Source organism: Monodelphis domestica, chromosome 5 (assembly GCF_027887165.1).
Source record: "Monodelphis domestica isolate mMonDom1 chromosome 5, mMonDom1.pri, whole genome shotgun sequence".
NCBI lineage: Eukaryota > Metazoa > Chordata > Mammalia > Didelphimorphia > Didelphidae > Monodelphis > Monodelphis domestica.
This window is the reverse complement of record NC_077231.1, coordinates 213,877,885-213,895,192: the sequence shown is the minus strand read 5'-3', so window position 1 is coordinate 213,895,192 and position 17,308 is coordinate 213,877,885. Positions and strand designations below refer to the sequence as shown.

The 17,308-nt window shown below is 39.8% G+C and overlaps 1 protein-coding gene across 2 annotated transcripts in view; it reads left to right on the top strand.

The window, feature by feature from the left end:
• The first annotated feature begins 205 nt into the window (after window positions 1-205).
• KLRG2 (killer cell lectin like receptor G2) overlaps window positions 206-17,308 on the top strand; it is a 38,301-nt gene continuing 21,198 nt past the window's right edge. The window contains exon 1 of one of the 2 annotated variants that reach the window (XM_016426185.2): window positions 206-1,200. In XM_016426185.2, coding sequence (XP_016281671.2) covers window positions 324-1,200 — 877 coding nt within the window. In that variant the 5' untranslated portion in view covers window positions 206-323. The remainder of the gene's footprint in view (window positions 1,201-17,308) is intronic. The other variant, XM_016426186.2, reaches the window with a different exon arrangement.

The window sequence follows — 17,308 nt, the reverse complement described above, 5'->3', positions numbered from 1 at the left end:
TCCCGGTATGGCCTGAGTCTCCCAAAGCTGCTAGCCCACACTTGTTAGACCCAGCCAGGTATCTGCCCCACCTCATTCCTGCCTCCAGGTCTGGGGTGTTGGGGGGTCTGGGAGGTTGTGAAAGGGGGTGTGACCACTGGAACATAGCCACAACCAATCGCAGCACGCCATCGGGGACAGCGGGATGCGGGCTCACTACGTGAGCAAACGCTCTCCTTCATTCATCCAATCAGGACTGCCCAGAGGGCGGAGCTGAGGTCTACCTGGGTGCAGGTGAGGAGATCTCCTTCCTCTCGGCTTAACCTAAGCCTGTAGTTCAAGATATGGTTCGGCACCGAGCTTCCCTAGAGGAGGGAATGGCTGGGGCCGAGTTCCCAATGGAACCGATTCAGAATCAGGCCCAGGAACAGGAGAAGCTGGGCGCCCCGGAGCAGCAGGTAGCCGGGGAGCAGCAACCGCCTCTGGAGCAGCCGGAGCTCGGGAAGAAGCCTGATGAGCATCCTCAGGGGCCCAAAGAACAGGCGGCGGGGAGCCCGGCTACAACCCGGAATCCTCTCGGAGAGAAGCCGCTCTCCTTGCGCCCCACCTTCCTCCGAGTGCCACAGCCAAGCTTGGGTTATGGCTCTTTCCGCTGTCGGGGATCTTCGAGCTCCGAGCAACTCCAGGGCCGCGGGGATCGAGAGGGGACCCTGGCCCTGGTCCCTGTCCCAGCTCCGGCAGAATCTCAGCCTCGGGAGGGCGAGCCGTCCACTCCAGGCGCTGCGCGGGATCCGGGCGAGGCGGGGTCGGGGGCCTGGACGCCTGTGGAACTACAGGTGGACGTGCGAGTGAAGCCCGTGGGCACGGCGGTTTCAGGGCTCTCTCCCTCTCCCCTGCCCACCACCCGGTTCTTCTCTGTGACTGTGCCGGACTCCCCCGCCTTCTCGCGCCATTCCTCCATCTCCCGCTCCGGGGTATCCCTAACCCCTTCCCCCGGGAGCACGTGGGGAGGGAGTCCTCACCCCTTGACCAACTGGGCCGATCGGTACCGCGAGCAGGAGGGGCGGGCCAGCCCTGGACTCGCGCGGTCCAGGGAATCCCCGTCCGAGCTTCCCCGATGTCGGTGCCGGGAGCTGGGGCTAGGGGATAAGGAGTGGGAGAAGCTACTGCCCGGGTGCGGGGCCGACGGAGACAAGCTGCACCAAGCGATCGCACGCATAGGTAAGAGACTGCAGCCCGCGGGGGTTCCCCGGCCCGGGAGCCCTGGTTAGCCCGCACTTCCCCACTGGGAGGAAGAGGGAAAGCCCCAGTGTCCCATCGGTATTCGCCTGCCTTTCCCAGTGGGGGAGAAAGGTGACAAGGGAGGAATCCAGAGAGAGGGAAATCCAGCCTGTGTGGGCTCCTGGACCTAGCTCGCCTGTGATGCGGGGGGAATTAACTCTGGAAATGCTGGAGGATATTTACTCCCTGAATGGCAGCCCCTGCATCTTCTTTCCTTTCAGCTCCTTCCCTCAGCCAGGAGACGTTTTCTGTTATTGTGAATGCTGACATCATGTTACTGTATGTTTGATTCTTCGAAAACATCAAAATAAAACGATCATCCTGGATTTCGTTTACATTTTCCCCCAATGTCTTTTCTTCTCTTACCACCTGCTGAGGGGGCGGGGAAGGAGCTGACCCCTCTGCTTTACTTGCCCCAAGGTTTCCGGGATCCAAGCCAGTATCTGGACATGGTGGAATTATTAACCTGCTCAAGGCCCGAATTCTCTTGGGCTCATTTCTTTCACATACCTGTACTTTTGGCTAAGTGAATTCTCTACACATGGAAATATTCCTTTTGGAATATATTGAGGGAGACTGAGTAGGGGGAGGAGGAAAATGAGTAGTAAATGGGAATGGTGGGAATCAGCTCAGACCCAGGGTTGCGGAGAGATGAGGGGCAGGACACGGCTCTAACCTTTGAGGTCTGAGTAGGTGAGATGAGGAATTATTTGGAAGAACCTTTCCTGAAAGAGGAGGTAGGACTAAGAATGTTACTACACTGTCTTGATGTCTCTTTAGCATCTCCTTAGCACAGTAATATGTCCACAGTCGCCATTTAATAACTCCTTGAATGAATGTAGGACAGTGAGGGGGTAAAGCTCTCTCTTGGCCTCCCCAAGAATATGCATTTCTGTCAGTGCAAGAGAGAAAGGATAGCCAGTATGTAGGAATCAATGTTCTTAAGGAGGGAAAGACTGGGTCCCTTGCATTCCTGTAACCCAGGCTAGTTGTCTAAGCAAAATCATTCAACCTCCTTGTCCCTAGGCAACTCAGCCTACTTGGGTGAAAGTTTCCAAACCTTGATTTCTCTCCATTGATAAAATCTGAAGTCTAGATGTTTCTTTTCCAAGAGAGATACTGAGATATAGAGTCGGTTGCATTCAAGGTCATGTAGTTCCATGTAAAAATCCCATGATGTCCCAGGCCCCGTGCCCTGGTCTCTGTTCACCCTTGAGTCTTTCTTTTGGGATTGCTGTATATTAAAATAGGCTGTAATTAAGATGAACCCCCTTTTCTCTTTTCTTCCTTTCTAAGAGAAAGTTCCTGCAATGGAAAAGACCAAATGAGGGAGGTTCCTGAACTCACCTCTTGCATGAATTTTTGCAATTGTCTCCTCTTTGTTCTCTAGGACCTCCCTCTCCCCTCTTCAATCCATCCTCATACAGCTGCTGAAGACATTTTCCTAAAGTCAGGTCTCACCATATCCATTCTCTACTCAATAAATTCCAGTGGATCCCTACTGCCTCTAACAGCAAATTAACCTCCTCTACTTGGCTTTTAAAGTCCTTTATAACATAACTGCAAACTACTTTTCCCATTTTTATTAGTGGTCCTCCCATAGTCCAAAGTTCAGCCAAATTAGCCCTCTTGCTATTCCTTTTGTACAGCACTCCCTTTTCTCCCATCTCTCCCTTTTCTATGATTTTGCACTAGCTATTCCCCCAAGTCTGGCATACACTGTCTCCTCACCTCTGATTCTTAGGATCTCTGCTTTTCATCAAAGCTCCCTCCAATCACTGTCCCTTTTTTTTAGCCTTTTCCTTCCATCTTAGAATTGACACCAAGTGTCAGTTCAAGGCAGAAGAGCAGTAAGTGCCAAGCAATTGGGGTTAAGTGACTTGCCCAGGATCACATAGCTAGGAAGTGCCTGAGGCCAGATTTGAATTCAGACTCTCCAATCCCTAGGCCTGGCTTCTGTCCACTGAGCCACCTAGCTGACCCTAATGACTGTGTCTCACATGCAGCCTTTCCTGGTTCCCCTGAATTGTTTGTGCTTCCCCATGCTAAATTACCTAGCAAATATTTTGTATATACTTATATATGTATATATGTATATAAATATATGTATTTTTTTCTCCTATTCAAATGTAAGTTCTTTTAGCTTTAGGGAAGGGACTGTTTTGTCTTTGTATTACCAAATCTTAACATAGTGCCTGGCACATAGTAGGTTCTTAATAAATACTTCTTCATTTATTGATTGGAAAACTAGAAATGTAGTGCAGTGAACAGGGAATTCATAAGTTTCCTAAATAAAGATATGCAGGTAAAGACCTAAACTGAGGAGTATAGGGGATGAAGATGGTTTTTAGCAGGTTAGACTTAGTAAAATTGAATCTATAAGATCTTTAGTCCTAGGCTATCACCTGAAAGGGAAATTCTTGCTTTACTGACTAATCATTTGTTATATATAGTTATTAATTTGCTAGACACTGAGAAGGAACCAAAAGAAAGTAGATCCCTGTCTTCCAAGAACTTACAATCTAATTGGGAAGGAGGAGGAGAATAAGAATGTACATGATAGAGGGCACCTGGGTAGCTCAGTGAATTGAGAGCCAGGCCTAGAGATCAGAGGTCCTAGGTTCAAATCTGGCCTCAAACACTTCCTAGCTGTGTGACTCTGGACAAGTCACTTAACCCCCATTGCCTAGTTCTTGCCACTCTTCTACCTGGTTCTAAGGTGGAAAGTAAGGGTTAAAAAAAAAAAGAATGTAATTAAGTAATAGTATGAAGGAGTCAGTACTGAACACCAAAATAAAAGACAGAGAGAGAAAGCCAGCCAACCAGTCATCTGAGAGGGTAAGTGCTACAGGAATTCAGAAATAGGAAACAATACCTTGGAGTTGTCCCCCCCCCCAAAAAAAAAACACATAAAGAAGCTCATACATTCTCATAGCTCCTATTGAAACTTCTAAGCTGATGACTCCCACATTTCTATTTACAACCTTCTAATTTTGTTCCTTCCCTTGAAAACTTCCTCCTCCTCTAGCCACTTTTCAAGGTCCAGTTCTATTTCAAAGCTGGCAATATTTAGGAACCAGAAGAAAGGCACTGCATAGGTAGGTAAAGCAGTAAAAAGAGTTCTGTGAGCAGTAAGGGAAGAAATTCACAAAATGTTAGTGGGGATACCAGGAATCACCAATACGGTTAAGTCCAACAAGAAGAAGAAAAATGCAATTTGGCCAGAAGAGTTTCTCTATAATGAAGAAAATACTTTCAGTGGATTCAAAGAAAAAGAGGCTACAGAGGTCTAAGGAGGAACAAGTAGTGAGGAAGCAAGTAAGGAATATAGCTTATACTTTGAGAAACAACAGTGAAAGGAATTATTAATATCTCCTTTAATTCTTAGGATTTACAATTTGGTGTTTAATTGGGGGTTTTTTAATTTGTACTTTTTTTAGTTGCATGCCCAATTCATTGATCTGGTCTTTCTCTACTTTATTGATGTAAGTCATTAGAGATACACATTTTTTCCCCTAAGGCATGCTTTGGCTATATCTAATAAATTTTGGTATCTTGTCTCATCAATTTCTTTGATTTAAAATTATTGTTTCAGTGATTTTTTTTTCTTTTACTCACTCTTTTGGATTAGATTATTTAGTTTCCAATTGATTTTTAACCTATGTTTCTCATATGTCTATTGAATGCAATTTTTATTGTATTATCATCTGAAAATGATGTATTTAATATTTCTGTATTTGGTTGTGAGGTTTTTGATGCCCTAAAACTTGGCTGATTTTTGTACAGTAGGTGCCATGTATCATGAGAAAAAGTATATCCCTTCCAATGCTCATTCAGTTTTCTGAGGAGGTCTATCATAACTAACTTTTCTAAAATTCTATTCATCTCTTTAACTTCTTTCCCATTTTTTTTGTTAGATTTATCTAGTTCTGAGAGGGGAAAGTTGAGATGCCTCATCAATATAGTTTTACTTTCTATTTCCTCCTGTAACTCATTTAACTTTTTGTTTAATAATTTAGAGCTCTACCATTTGTTGCATATATGTTTAGTATTGGTATTACTTTATCATTTATGATAACCTTTAGCAAAATGTAGTTCCACTGCTGTTCTCTTTTAATTAGATCCATTTTTGCTTTTTCTTTGGTTGAGATCATGTTATTTCTCATTATAATTTGTCACTACATACAAAACTTTCATTAGATTTTATACATATGCAGCTTTTTGCCCTCTTAATACAGCCTAGTTCTAGTAACAGGATCCACAGGTTAACAAGGATGAACAGCTTTACAGCTCTAAATATATATCCATATTGTTTTCTAAAAAAACAATTCACAGATGCTCTAGCAATATGATTTCAGGCCTGTTTCTCAATGTTCCCATCAGCATTTAGCCCCTTCCCCCTTCCCTCCTGTTTCTCTGTATGTTAAAAAAAAAAAACAACAACAATTTTTACTCTTATAACTGTACATATTGTTCTCTCTTTATCCCAGGTCTGATGAGAGTAGGGTTCTAGTACTACCAGCCCTCCAACCCCACCTCCCCTTCTCTATGGCAGATCCTACACTCATTCCTCTTCTATATGAGATAGTCATTCCAACCTACCTCTTCCTGGTCTATTCCACTAGGATTTTGGTTCATTTCATTACATTCATCCCAACCTCAAGTCTTCCATCCATACATGCCCCTTCAAAATAACCAGGCAATAATGCCATTCCCAGGGTTCATAAATGATATTTTCCCATATAGGAATCAAAATTGGACTTTTTGTGTTGTTTATGGTTGGTCTTTCATTACCTTTGTATGTTTCTTATAGATCAAAATTTCTTCTGACTTCTGGATTTTTTCCCTGGGAATAGTTGAAATTCTTTTAGTTTGTTAAATATCCATTTTTACCTTTTATAATTATTCTCATCTTTGCTGGATATATTATTCTTGGTTGTAAGTCCAGTTCTTTTGTTTTGTGAAATGTTGTGTTCCAAGTCCTTTCTTTTGATGTTGTGGCTGCTAAGACTTATGTTATTCTGACTGTAGCTCCCCAACATTCAAATTGGTCTTTTTTTCTTGTTGTTTGTAATATTTTCTCCTTATCCTAGGAGCTATGAAACTTAGCAATGATATTCCTGTGCATTTTCATCCTTGGTTCTCTTTGAGATAGCAATCAGTAGATTCTTTCCATTTCTATTTTACCTTCTGATTCTAGAATTTCTGGACAGCTTTCCTTGATGATTTCTTGAAGTATATACCAAAACTCTTTTTTCATCATAACTTTCTGGGAGACCACTAACCTGATAGTTTTCTCTCCTTGATCTATTTTTCAGATAAGTTTTTTTTTGTGATAAGATATTTCATTTGCTCTTCTATAAATTCATTCTTTTGATTTTGCTTTATTATTTCTTGTTTAAAAATTGTTAGCTTTCCCTGGTCCAACTCTAGTTATTAATACATTATTTTTTCCCATGAGTTTCTGGATCCCTTTTTCCATTTGGGTGTTCTTTATTTAATAATTTCCTTAGTTTTCTTGCATTGCTTTTGTTTTTTTCTATTTTTTCCTCTCTCATTTGGTTTTTGAGGTCTTTTTTAAACTCTTCCCAAAGCTCTTTTTGAGTTTGTGGCCATTTATAGTATTTCTTTGCTATTTCTGAAGTAGGTATCTTTATTTCACTATCCTCTGAGTTAGAGCTGTGGTCTTCCATGTCATTATATTACCTATCAATAGTGAGGTTCTTTCAACTTTGCCTGCTCATTTTTAAAAAATTTTAGCACCAAGACTTAATCGTTGGCTTTTTACTGGAGTCTTCGGGCTCCTAGTGCACTGGGGTATATTGCCTTAGTTTCAGGACTCCATTTGTGCTTTTCTCCCTTGCATTCCACTTAGTTTTTACAGTTCAGATCTAATGAAGTCCTGGATCCCTTGCTCAAACCCCAGTCCATGATTGAACTCAGGTGTCTGATCAGAGCCCATGGGCATTCTGCCACTGCAACAGCAAGCAGTAAGTTTGCCTCCTCCTGTGGCAGCAAAGCATCCCTCTTTCATACCACTTAATTTTATTTCTTTAAGTCATACCATTATAGTCAGCTCAAACCTGTACTTTATGACTATGCATACTCATTCTAACTCTTCTAATAATGATAAAGTTCTTGGGAGTTATAAGTATCACTGCCCCATGAAGGAATATAAAAAGTTTAGACTTACTGAATTCTTTATGATTTCTCTTTCCTTTTTATCTTTTTATTCTGCTCTTCAGTCATGTATTTGAAAGTAAATTTTTCTATTCATCTTTCGTCTTTTCATAAGGAATGTTTGAAAGTTTTCTGTTTCATTGAAGGATTATACTCAGTTTTGCTGGATAGGTTATTCCTGGTGGTAATCCTAATCCCTTTGCCCTCTAGAATATCTCATTCCAAATCCTCTGATCCTTTAATGTGAAAGCTACTAAATCTTGGATGATCATGCTTGTAGCTCCATGATATTTGAATTCTTTCTTTTGGATTGCTTGCAATATTTTCTCTTGGGCCTGGGGAATCTGGAATTTGGCTATAATATTGAGGGAGTTTTCACTGAAGATCTCTTTCAGGAGATGTTTGGTGGATTCTTCAAATTTCTATTTTGCCTTCTTATTCCAGGATATCATGGCAGTTTTCTTTCATAATTAGTTTAAATATGATGTCTAGTCTCTTATAAAGGATTTCAGGTTATCCAATAATTCTTAAATTATGTCTCTTAGATCAATTTTGCAGGTCAGTTATTTTTCCAATGCCATATTTCACATTTTCTTTTATTTTTTTCCATTCCTTTGACTTTGTTTTATTGGATTTTTAAAAACCCATTCCATCTTAGAATTGATACTAAGCATCATTTCCAAGGCAGAAGAGTGGTAAAGTTTGATATTAAGTGAGGTTAAATGACTTGCCCAGTGTCACATAGCTAGGAAGTGTCTGAATCCAGATTTGAACTCAGGACCTTCCATTTTCAGCTTGGTTCTATCCAATGAGCTGCCGAGCTGCCCCTTGTTTTATTGTTCTATAAGGTCTCATGAAGTCAAAAGCTTCCACTTGCCCAATTCTGCAAATAGGCATGTAATAGAGTCATACAGCCAGTACAAAGAGTTCCCTGTAATCTTTTTTTCTTTAGTTGTCTTTAGTGAGTTTTGTGCCTCCTTTTTTATTTAGACATTTCTGTTTTTTAAAATGTTATTTTCTTCAGTGTTCTTTGTGCTTCCTTTACCAAGCTGTTGCTGCCCTTTTCATGATTTTATTATACTGTTCTTCATTGTTTTCATTTCTTTTCAAAATTTTACCTCTGCCTCATTGTAATTTGATTTTTAAAAATCCTTTTGAGGTCTTCCAGGAGTTCCTTTTGGATCTGTAAGCAATTCATGTTTTTCTTTTTTTTAACTTTGCATATAACCATTTTGATTTGTGTTCTGGGTTTGTTCTTGATCTTCTCTGTCACCATTGTGACATTCTTTTAAAATCTGGATGTGTATCATTTGGTGCATATATGTTAAGTAGTGATGTTTATTCATTATTTATAATACCTTTTATTAAGATACAATTACCTTCCTTATCTCTTTTAATCAAATCTATTTTTACTTTAGCTTTGTCTGAGATCATGATTACTATTCCAGCCTTCTTTGTCTCTGTTGCAGCCCAATAGATTCTGCTCCAGCCTCTTACCTTTACTCTGTGTGCATACCTGCCTCAAGTGTGTTTCTTGTAGACAGTATATGGTAGGATTCTAGTTTTTAACCCATTCTACTATCTGCTTCTATTTTATGGGTGAGTTCATCCTATTCACATTCATAGTTATGATTACCATCTGTGTATTCCCCTCCATTTTTACTTCCTCCTTTAATTCTAACCTTTTTCCTTTCCCTCTTACCCTCCCCTCTAGTGTTTTGCTTTTAGTCAGTTCCTACCCTTTCCCCTTCCTTATATTACTAACCTTCCTACCACCTCCCTTATTATTCTCTTACTATAGGGCCTCTGGAATATCCTCTAACCTCTCCCTCCTTGTATTACTTCCCTCCCCACCACTCCATTTCTTACTACCCTTCTACTTCCCTTTAGGGCAAGAGACAATTCTGTACCCCCAATGGATCTGACTACTCTTCCATCTCTGATTCAATTCCAAGGAGAATAAGGTTTAAGTATTATCTGTCACCAACCTCTTCCTCTCTTCCACCTTATTGGTTTTCTCTCCTCCCTCCTCCCCCCAAACTTCTTTATGTGACACATTTTACCCCATTTTACTTCTTTTCCCAATTCTCTTAGTATTATCCTCTTTTTTCACCCCTTGTTTTTTTATATTTTTTGACATATCCTAAACAGTTTACCATTGCACCCTCTATGTATACTTCTAACTAATATGATAATGATAATATTTTAAGAGTTATAGATATCATCTTTCCATGTAGAAATACATACCATTTGACCTTGTTGAAGCCTTTAATTTTTTTTCTCTTTCTTATTTACCTTTTTATGTTTCTCTTGAATTCTGCATTTGGGCATCAAATTTTCTATTTAAGTCTGTTCTTGGACTTCTTGGAATGCTTGGAAATCTTCTATTTTATTAAATGACCATACTTTCCCCAGAAAGAATATAGTCAACTACCCAGAATATAGGGTAGTTGATTCTTGGTTGTAGACGAGTTTCCTTGCCTTCTGGAATATCATATTCCAAGCCTTCTGATCCTTCAATGTGGATACTGCCAGATCCTATGTAATCCTAATTGGGGCTCCATGATATCTGAATTGTTTCTTTCTAGCAGTTTCTTGTATCTTCTCCTTAGCCTAAGAATTCTTGAGCTTGGTTATAACATTCCTGGGAGTTGTCAGTTGGGAATTTAATGCTGGAGGTGATCTGTGAATTCTTTCAATCTCTACTTTACCCTCATGTTCAAGAATTTCAGGGCAGTTTTCTTGGATAATTTCCTATAGTATGCTATCTAGACATTTTGGGGGGGGGGTCATGACTTTCCAATTCTTTGCCACTACAAAAAGAGCTGCTAAAAATATTTTGGTGGGGGAAGCTGGGTGGCTTGGTGGATTTAGAGTCAGGCCTAGAGATGGGAAGTTCTAGGTTCAAAACTGGCCTCAGACACTTCCCAGCTATGTGACCCTGGACAAGTCACTCAAACTCCATTGCCTAGCCCTTACCACCAATACACAGTATTGACTCCAAGATGGAAGGTACAGGTTTAAAATAAAATATTTTGGTATAGGCAGGTCTTTTCCCCTTATCTCTTATGTCTTTGGAATAAAGACCCAGTAGCAGTATTTCTGGATCAAAAAATATGCATTGTTTTGTGGCCCTTTGTACCTGGTTCCATTTTGCTCTCCAGAATGGTTGTATCAGTTCACAGTTCCATCAATAGTATATTAGTGTACCAATTCTCTGTCTTGTTTCATCGTAAATTCTTCTCTCATCCATAAGTCTGAAAGATAAATTTTTCCATGGTCCCCTAATTTGTTTATGGTGTCACCTTTATTTCTAGATCAAGTATCCATTTTGACATTTTCCTGATGTATGGTATGAGATTTTGGTCCATGCCTAGTCTCTGCCATATTGCTTTCTATTTTTCCCAGCAGTTTTTGTCAAATAGTGAGTTCTTTACTCCAAAAGTTGGATCTTTGGGTTTTTTGTACACCAAGTTGCTATGGACCTTAAATGTCATGTCTTGATTACCTAATCTATTCATTCCATTGATCCACCCTTCTATTTCTTAGCCAGTAACAGATTGTTTTGATGATTACTGCTTTATAGTATAGTTTGAGATCTGGTATGGCCAGGCCTCTTTCCTTCATATTTTTTTCCATTAATTCCCTTGATATTCTTGGCCTTTTGTTCATTGCTATTGTTTTTTTTTTCTAGTTATGTGAAAGAAATTTTGGGTGGTTTGATTGGTATAGCACTAAATAGGTTGATTAATTTGTGTAGGATTGTCATTTTTACTATATCAGCTTGGCCTCTGCATGAGCAATTAATGTTTTTCCCAGTTGTTTAGATCTGATTTTATTTGTGTGAGGAGCGTTTTGTAACACTCTAGAGGCAGAAGGTCTGAGTTCAAACCCTACCTCTTGTGTGACCCTGATTGGCATTCCTTTATATCTAAATTATCTTTTTCTGGCTTCCTGTAGGGTTTTTTCTTTTGTTTGAAAGCTTTGGAATTTGGCAATTACATTCCTGGGAGTTGTCTTTTAGGGATTTAGTGTAGAGGGTGTTCTGTGAGCTCTGTCAGTGGCTGTATTGCCCCCTTGTTCTAGAATCTCTGGGCAATTTTCTTTGGTTATATCTTGCATTACAATGTCGAGTTTGCTGTTTATTTCTGGCTTTTCTGGAAGTCCAATTATTCTTAAATTATCTCTTCTTCCTCTATTTTCCAAGTCTGTCACCTTGTCAGTGAGATATTTTATGTTCTCTTCTAATTTCTTGGTCTTTTGGCTTTGCTTTATTAATTCTCGCTCGTTGTCTTTGAGTTGCCTGATTCTGACTTTTAAAGCCTGGTTTTCCTTTTCACTTTGGTCATACTGGTTTTGTAGATGCGTGAATTGCTTTTGCATTATTTCCCACTTTTCCTCCCAGAGGGCTTCCATCTTTTTGATCCTTTCTGATTCAAATTCTTCATGGGTTTGTGGAGAGTTTCCATTTCCTTTGGAAGGTTTCGGAGCATTTGCTTGTGTTTCCTCTTCTATTTCCTCTGTATTTTGTATTTTTGCTCCATAAAATGTGTCCAAAGTCACCCTCTTCTTCTTGTTTTTCTTGGAATTTTGGGGCTTTTGTGCTTCTGTGGAGTTTGCCATCTCTATCTGAGTGGAGAGGACTAGCTTTTCTTATCTCTGTCTGGTGTTCAGAGGTTTTAGCCCTAGGCAGATTGTCCGTTCTATGCAGTTGTTGTTCTGTCTTCCTGGGGAAGCCAGGAATTGCTGGTGTTTCCGTGTTACTGCCCTCCTCAGTTCTCTCCCAATGCTTCTCCTTTGCCTTACTTCCATGCTCTGAGCCTGGCTTGGCCCTTTCTGCGGGGTGTTTGTTTCTGTGCCTTAGCCGGTCAGGAGAGCCAGCACTCTGAGGGGAGAGGGGCCGCGGCTTCCTGGAGGTCCTAGGGCTCCTGATAGGATTAGCTTTCCCTGGGTTGAACTGAGTATGCCCTGAGGCGGGGACCTTCCGTGAGACTAGGATGGAAGGATCCAGCCAGGGGGTTACAAGCTCCCCCCATCTCTCTCTGTTTCCCTGCTGTCTGTGTTGGGTGCCCCCTCATCTGAGTCAGGTTGTTTTCAGGAAGCGGCCTTCAGAATAGCCGGTCTTGAGGCTCTGAGGTTCCCTCTGCTGCCTTGGACTCGGCGCTCTGGGTTGGGGGGGATGGGTCCTGGGACCTTCCTTCTGCCTACCCCTTAGGTCCGAGTGATCTCGGGTTCTGGCTTTGTGGGGGGGGGGCGTACCTTTTGATCCAGGTCCAGGAGGAGGATTCCCGGAGTCTATGCTGTTGTTCGTTTTTAATTTCGGCGCCTTAGGAGCATATAGTTTGAGTTCTGTAGGGAAGGGTTTCCGGAGATCTGAATTTTAGCTTTCTCTAAGCCGCCATCTTGACTGGAAGTCTCCCCTACCTCTTATACTTACTACCTTTTTAATCTTGAACAAGTCATTTCTCCTTCCTGAACTTTAGTTTCCTCTACTTTAAGATGAAGGGATTGTACTGGGAGCCTCGGAAGTATATTCCAACTGTAGGTCTATGATCCTTTGACAAGTAAAAAAATGATCCCTGCTCTCATAATGTTTGGCATCTAGTAGGGGAGATAATATATGTACCCAAATAATCATAATACAAAATGAAATGTAAAGTATTAATGGGAAAGGTCAAAAGCAAATTGCCCCAGGTTCAATATCCTGGAAGGCTAAAAGTAACCATATTATTACTACATAAAAATAGATTTTTTTCTTCATTAAAAAAATGACATTCCATTTTCCTATATATGAAGTTGAGGTTCATTTTCTCTGTTGAATATAAAGAAATGGGGATATTAAAGGCATCTCTGTTTCTAAATCTTAGGTGAGAATGGAAACACTTTTTTAAATTCTGGAAACCTCTCTAAATTGAAAAATATTATTTTTTTTTTAATCCAAAGCATTTTTTCTTGTCTCCTGTAAAAGCACCATTAGTGGGCAAGTTTGCTTTGTTCCTCCAGAGTTTGGTAAACATTCCAGTTTATTTCCACAACCAGCACACTGACCAGGTGGTGCTTTATTTAGGGGGATAAAGAAGCTGGCCTTACCGTGTATTTCTGGTGTCTCGAGATGAGATTACAGAAGTCTAGAAGAGACGTTTTTTCTTTGATTGTATACTTTGGCTTTGGTAAAGCAATTGCATTCAAAAATATTCAGTTACCTTGAATAGATGGAACATTCCAGGCAAAGAGTTACTTAAAACTAAAAATAGATGTGAATTGGCATTTCGGAGACCTTCCAAGGTGACTGTAAGAGCTCCTTATCATCATTATTTCTTTTGACTATAGATTCTACATGCTGTATAGTTTATTTGGGGTGCAGACAGGGAAAGCTACAGTAATGGATTAAAACTATTCTGTACGGAGTTGTCATAGCTAGAGGGTAATTCTAGTGTGACAAGTCTGTAGTTGCAAAAACACTTCTCCAGTCAGTCATTAGACATCCTTTAAGCTCTTACAAAAGAACTATGATACGTTCTGGGGATACGAAAAGAGGCAAAAGACAGTATCTACCCTTGAGGACCTCTCAATCAAATCAGGGAGAGAACATACAAACAATTACAGACAAACAAAATATATGCATACATGAAATCACTAACTTTGGAAAGGCACAAAAATTAAGGGGTGTTAAGAAAGGTTTCCTAAAAAAGATGGGATTTTAGTTGGAACTTAAAGGGAACCAGGGAAATCAATGAGCATAGCTGAAGACATACAGCATTCCATTCATGGGAAGAGCCAGAGAAAGTGTTGGGAGTGAAGAGTGGAATTTTTGTTTATGAACTAAATTAGCCTTGGATCTAGGAGGCCCTTAGAAATAATCTAATTCAATGCCCCCATTTTATAAAGGAGGAAAACTGAAGTCTAGAGAGAGGAAGTGATTTTAGGAGAACAGCTTTCATCTTGTTCAAAAGATAGAGAGAAACCAACCTCCAGACTAAAATTTGACTGTCTAAGATGGATGGTAAATTTTCAAGAGTAAAACTCTGAAGGCAAAGGAATAACCCTAATAAAGAAAGGAAAGGGAAAGGGTTTTTTAATTATTATTTTAACAATATTATTCATTAAAAAAAATTTTAGTTCCAAATTCTCCCCCTTTTTCCCAACCATTAAGAAGGCAAGAAATATGATGTCAATTAACATGTGAAATCATGCAAAACACATTTCCCTATTAACCATATTTCTCAAAAATACATGAAAAAATAATTAAAATGAAAAATTACACTTCAATCTGCATTTAGAATCCATCAATTCTTTTCTCTAGTGGTACATGGTGTTTTTCTTCCTAAATCCTTCAGAAGAGTCTGGAATCATTGAATTGCTGAGAACAGATAAGTCTTTCATAATTGATCACTGAACAATATTGTTTTTATTCTGTAGACTGTTCTCCTACTTCTGCTCACTAAAAAGAAGTTTTTTTTAAAATAGAGATTTTATTTTTACCTATTACATGTAGTAACAAATTTCTACATGTTTTCCAAAATTATATAATCCCAATTGTCTGTCTCCTTCCTTCCTTCCCTCACCTCTCCCAGAGCCAGCAAGCAATTTGATCTGAGTTTTACATGTTAATACATGCCTCATGCAAAATATATTTCCATATCTTTCATTGTTGTAAGAGAATAATCACATAAAACCAAAACCCAAATAAACTTAAATGAAAAATTATATGCTTCGATCCTTTTTCTGATTCCAAGAGTTCTTTCTCTGGAGGTAGATAGGTAACATTCTTTGTCATAAGTTCCTCAGAACTGTCCTGCATCAAATCAAAACAACTCTGAGGTATCACCTCTCTCTCACCTAGCAGACTGGCCAATATGACAGCAAAGGAAAGTAATAAATGTTGGAGGGGATGTGGAAAAATTGGGACACTAATACACTGCTGGTGGAGTTGTGAATTGATCCAACCATTCTGGAGGGCAATTTGGAACTATGTGCAAAGAACTGTAAAAGACTACCTGCCCTTTGACCCAGCCCTACCAGTGCTGGATTTGTGCCACAAAGAAATCATAGGGAAAAAGACTTGTACAAAAATATTCATAGCTGCGCTGTTTGTGGTGGCAAAAAAAAAAGGAAAATGAGGGGATGCCCTTCAATTGGGGAATGACTGAACAAATTGTGGTATCTGTTGGTGATGGAATACTATTGTGTTCAAAGGAATAATGAGCTGGAGGAATTCCATGGGAACTGGAATGATCTCCAGGAATTGATGCAGAGTGAGAGGAGCAGAACCAGGAGAACATTGTACCCAGAGACGGATACATTGTGGTACAATCAAATGTAATGGACTTCTCTACTAGCAGCAAGGCAATGACTCAGGACATTTCTGAGGGACTTATGAGAAAGAATGCTATCTACATTCAGAGAAAGAACTGTGGGAACAGAAATGCAGAAGAAAAATATATGCTCAATCTCACAGTGAGATATGGATGTGACTAGGGTTTTGATGTTAAAGTATCACTCTACTGAAAATATGAATAACATAGAAATATGTTTTGAACAATGATACATGTATAACCCAGTGGAAATGCTTGTTGACTTTGGGGAGGGGTGAGTGGGGGAGGGAAGATTATGAATCATGCAATCATGGGAAAATATTGCAAATAAAAATTTTAAAAAATTGTCCTGCACCCTCTAAATAGACCTTAAGGATGGAAAGGGAGCTCACCTACTAACTTAGATTTGTTTAAAAGCTATGTACAGAAGATGGAAGCAAAGAAGAATAACAGGAATAGCACAATAGCCCAGCATCATATGGAAGAAATAAGGTCACACGTGCTAAGGAATGGAGCCTGGTGGGGAAAGTTTAGAAGAGAAAAGGTTTTTTTTTCGTGACTATTTTGGAGAAAAGAGGAGCAAAGAAGATAGAGAGCCTCTGCTCAGGGTAACTGAGGTGACCCATCACCCCAAAAAGAAGGCTAAGAAACTCAGTTCATATTTTGCTTAGGTTTTCTTTGCCAAGGAGGATAATCTTTGGGTTGAAAAGGACTGAACACAAAAAGATGGCTGATAGGGAATTGATACTCAAGATAAGGAAAGACATTATAAGAGAGCACCTAACTACCTTTGAGTAGTTCAAATCACCTGACCCAGATAACTACATCTTTAGTTCTGAAGGAGCTGGCCGGTGTAACTGTTGATAAACTTTGAAAGATTCAGAGAGAAGATTGGAAAAGAGAAAAATGGCCCAATTTATTTTTTTAAAGAAAGAAAAATCTGAAAAACCAGGGCCAGTGACTGTGACTTTGATCGCTGGCAAAATTTGAGACCTGGTTAATTAGAGATAAGCAGCTTGTGCTGGTGGGTAGAGGACCAGCCTTGGATTCAGCAACCTGACCTGGGTTCCAGCCTTGTCTTTGATGTACTAGCTCGGTGATCATGGGCAAATCACTATGGCATGGCAACTCTCTGAGGCTGTAAATTAGAGATGAGTCACTGATTCTCACATCTTGATGAAATCAAAGGTCTAAACAAAAAAGAAGCCTCTTAGAAATAAGGAAATCTCTAAACTATAATTCTGAACTGATAACTGACTTTATTCATGGGTAAATAGAGTCAGTGGTCCCATCATTCCCAGTCTGTGATGAAAGATATCTTGTGGATGTTCACAGTTGTTTTTTTATAGGCTTTTGACAGTTGATACAAATTATTGCTTAACAAAATCCACATGCTCAAATTGTTATTATTTAGATAAATAATTAGATAAATTAGGTTAGCTAATTTAGGTTGATAAATTCTAGTGAAAGGTCCAAGCAATTTATTGATCTTATAACTTGTACCTTCAGACAAAAACTCTTAAGAGACATAAAGGTAAACAGAGCCCTCTCTC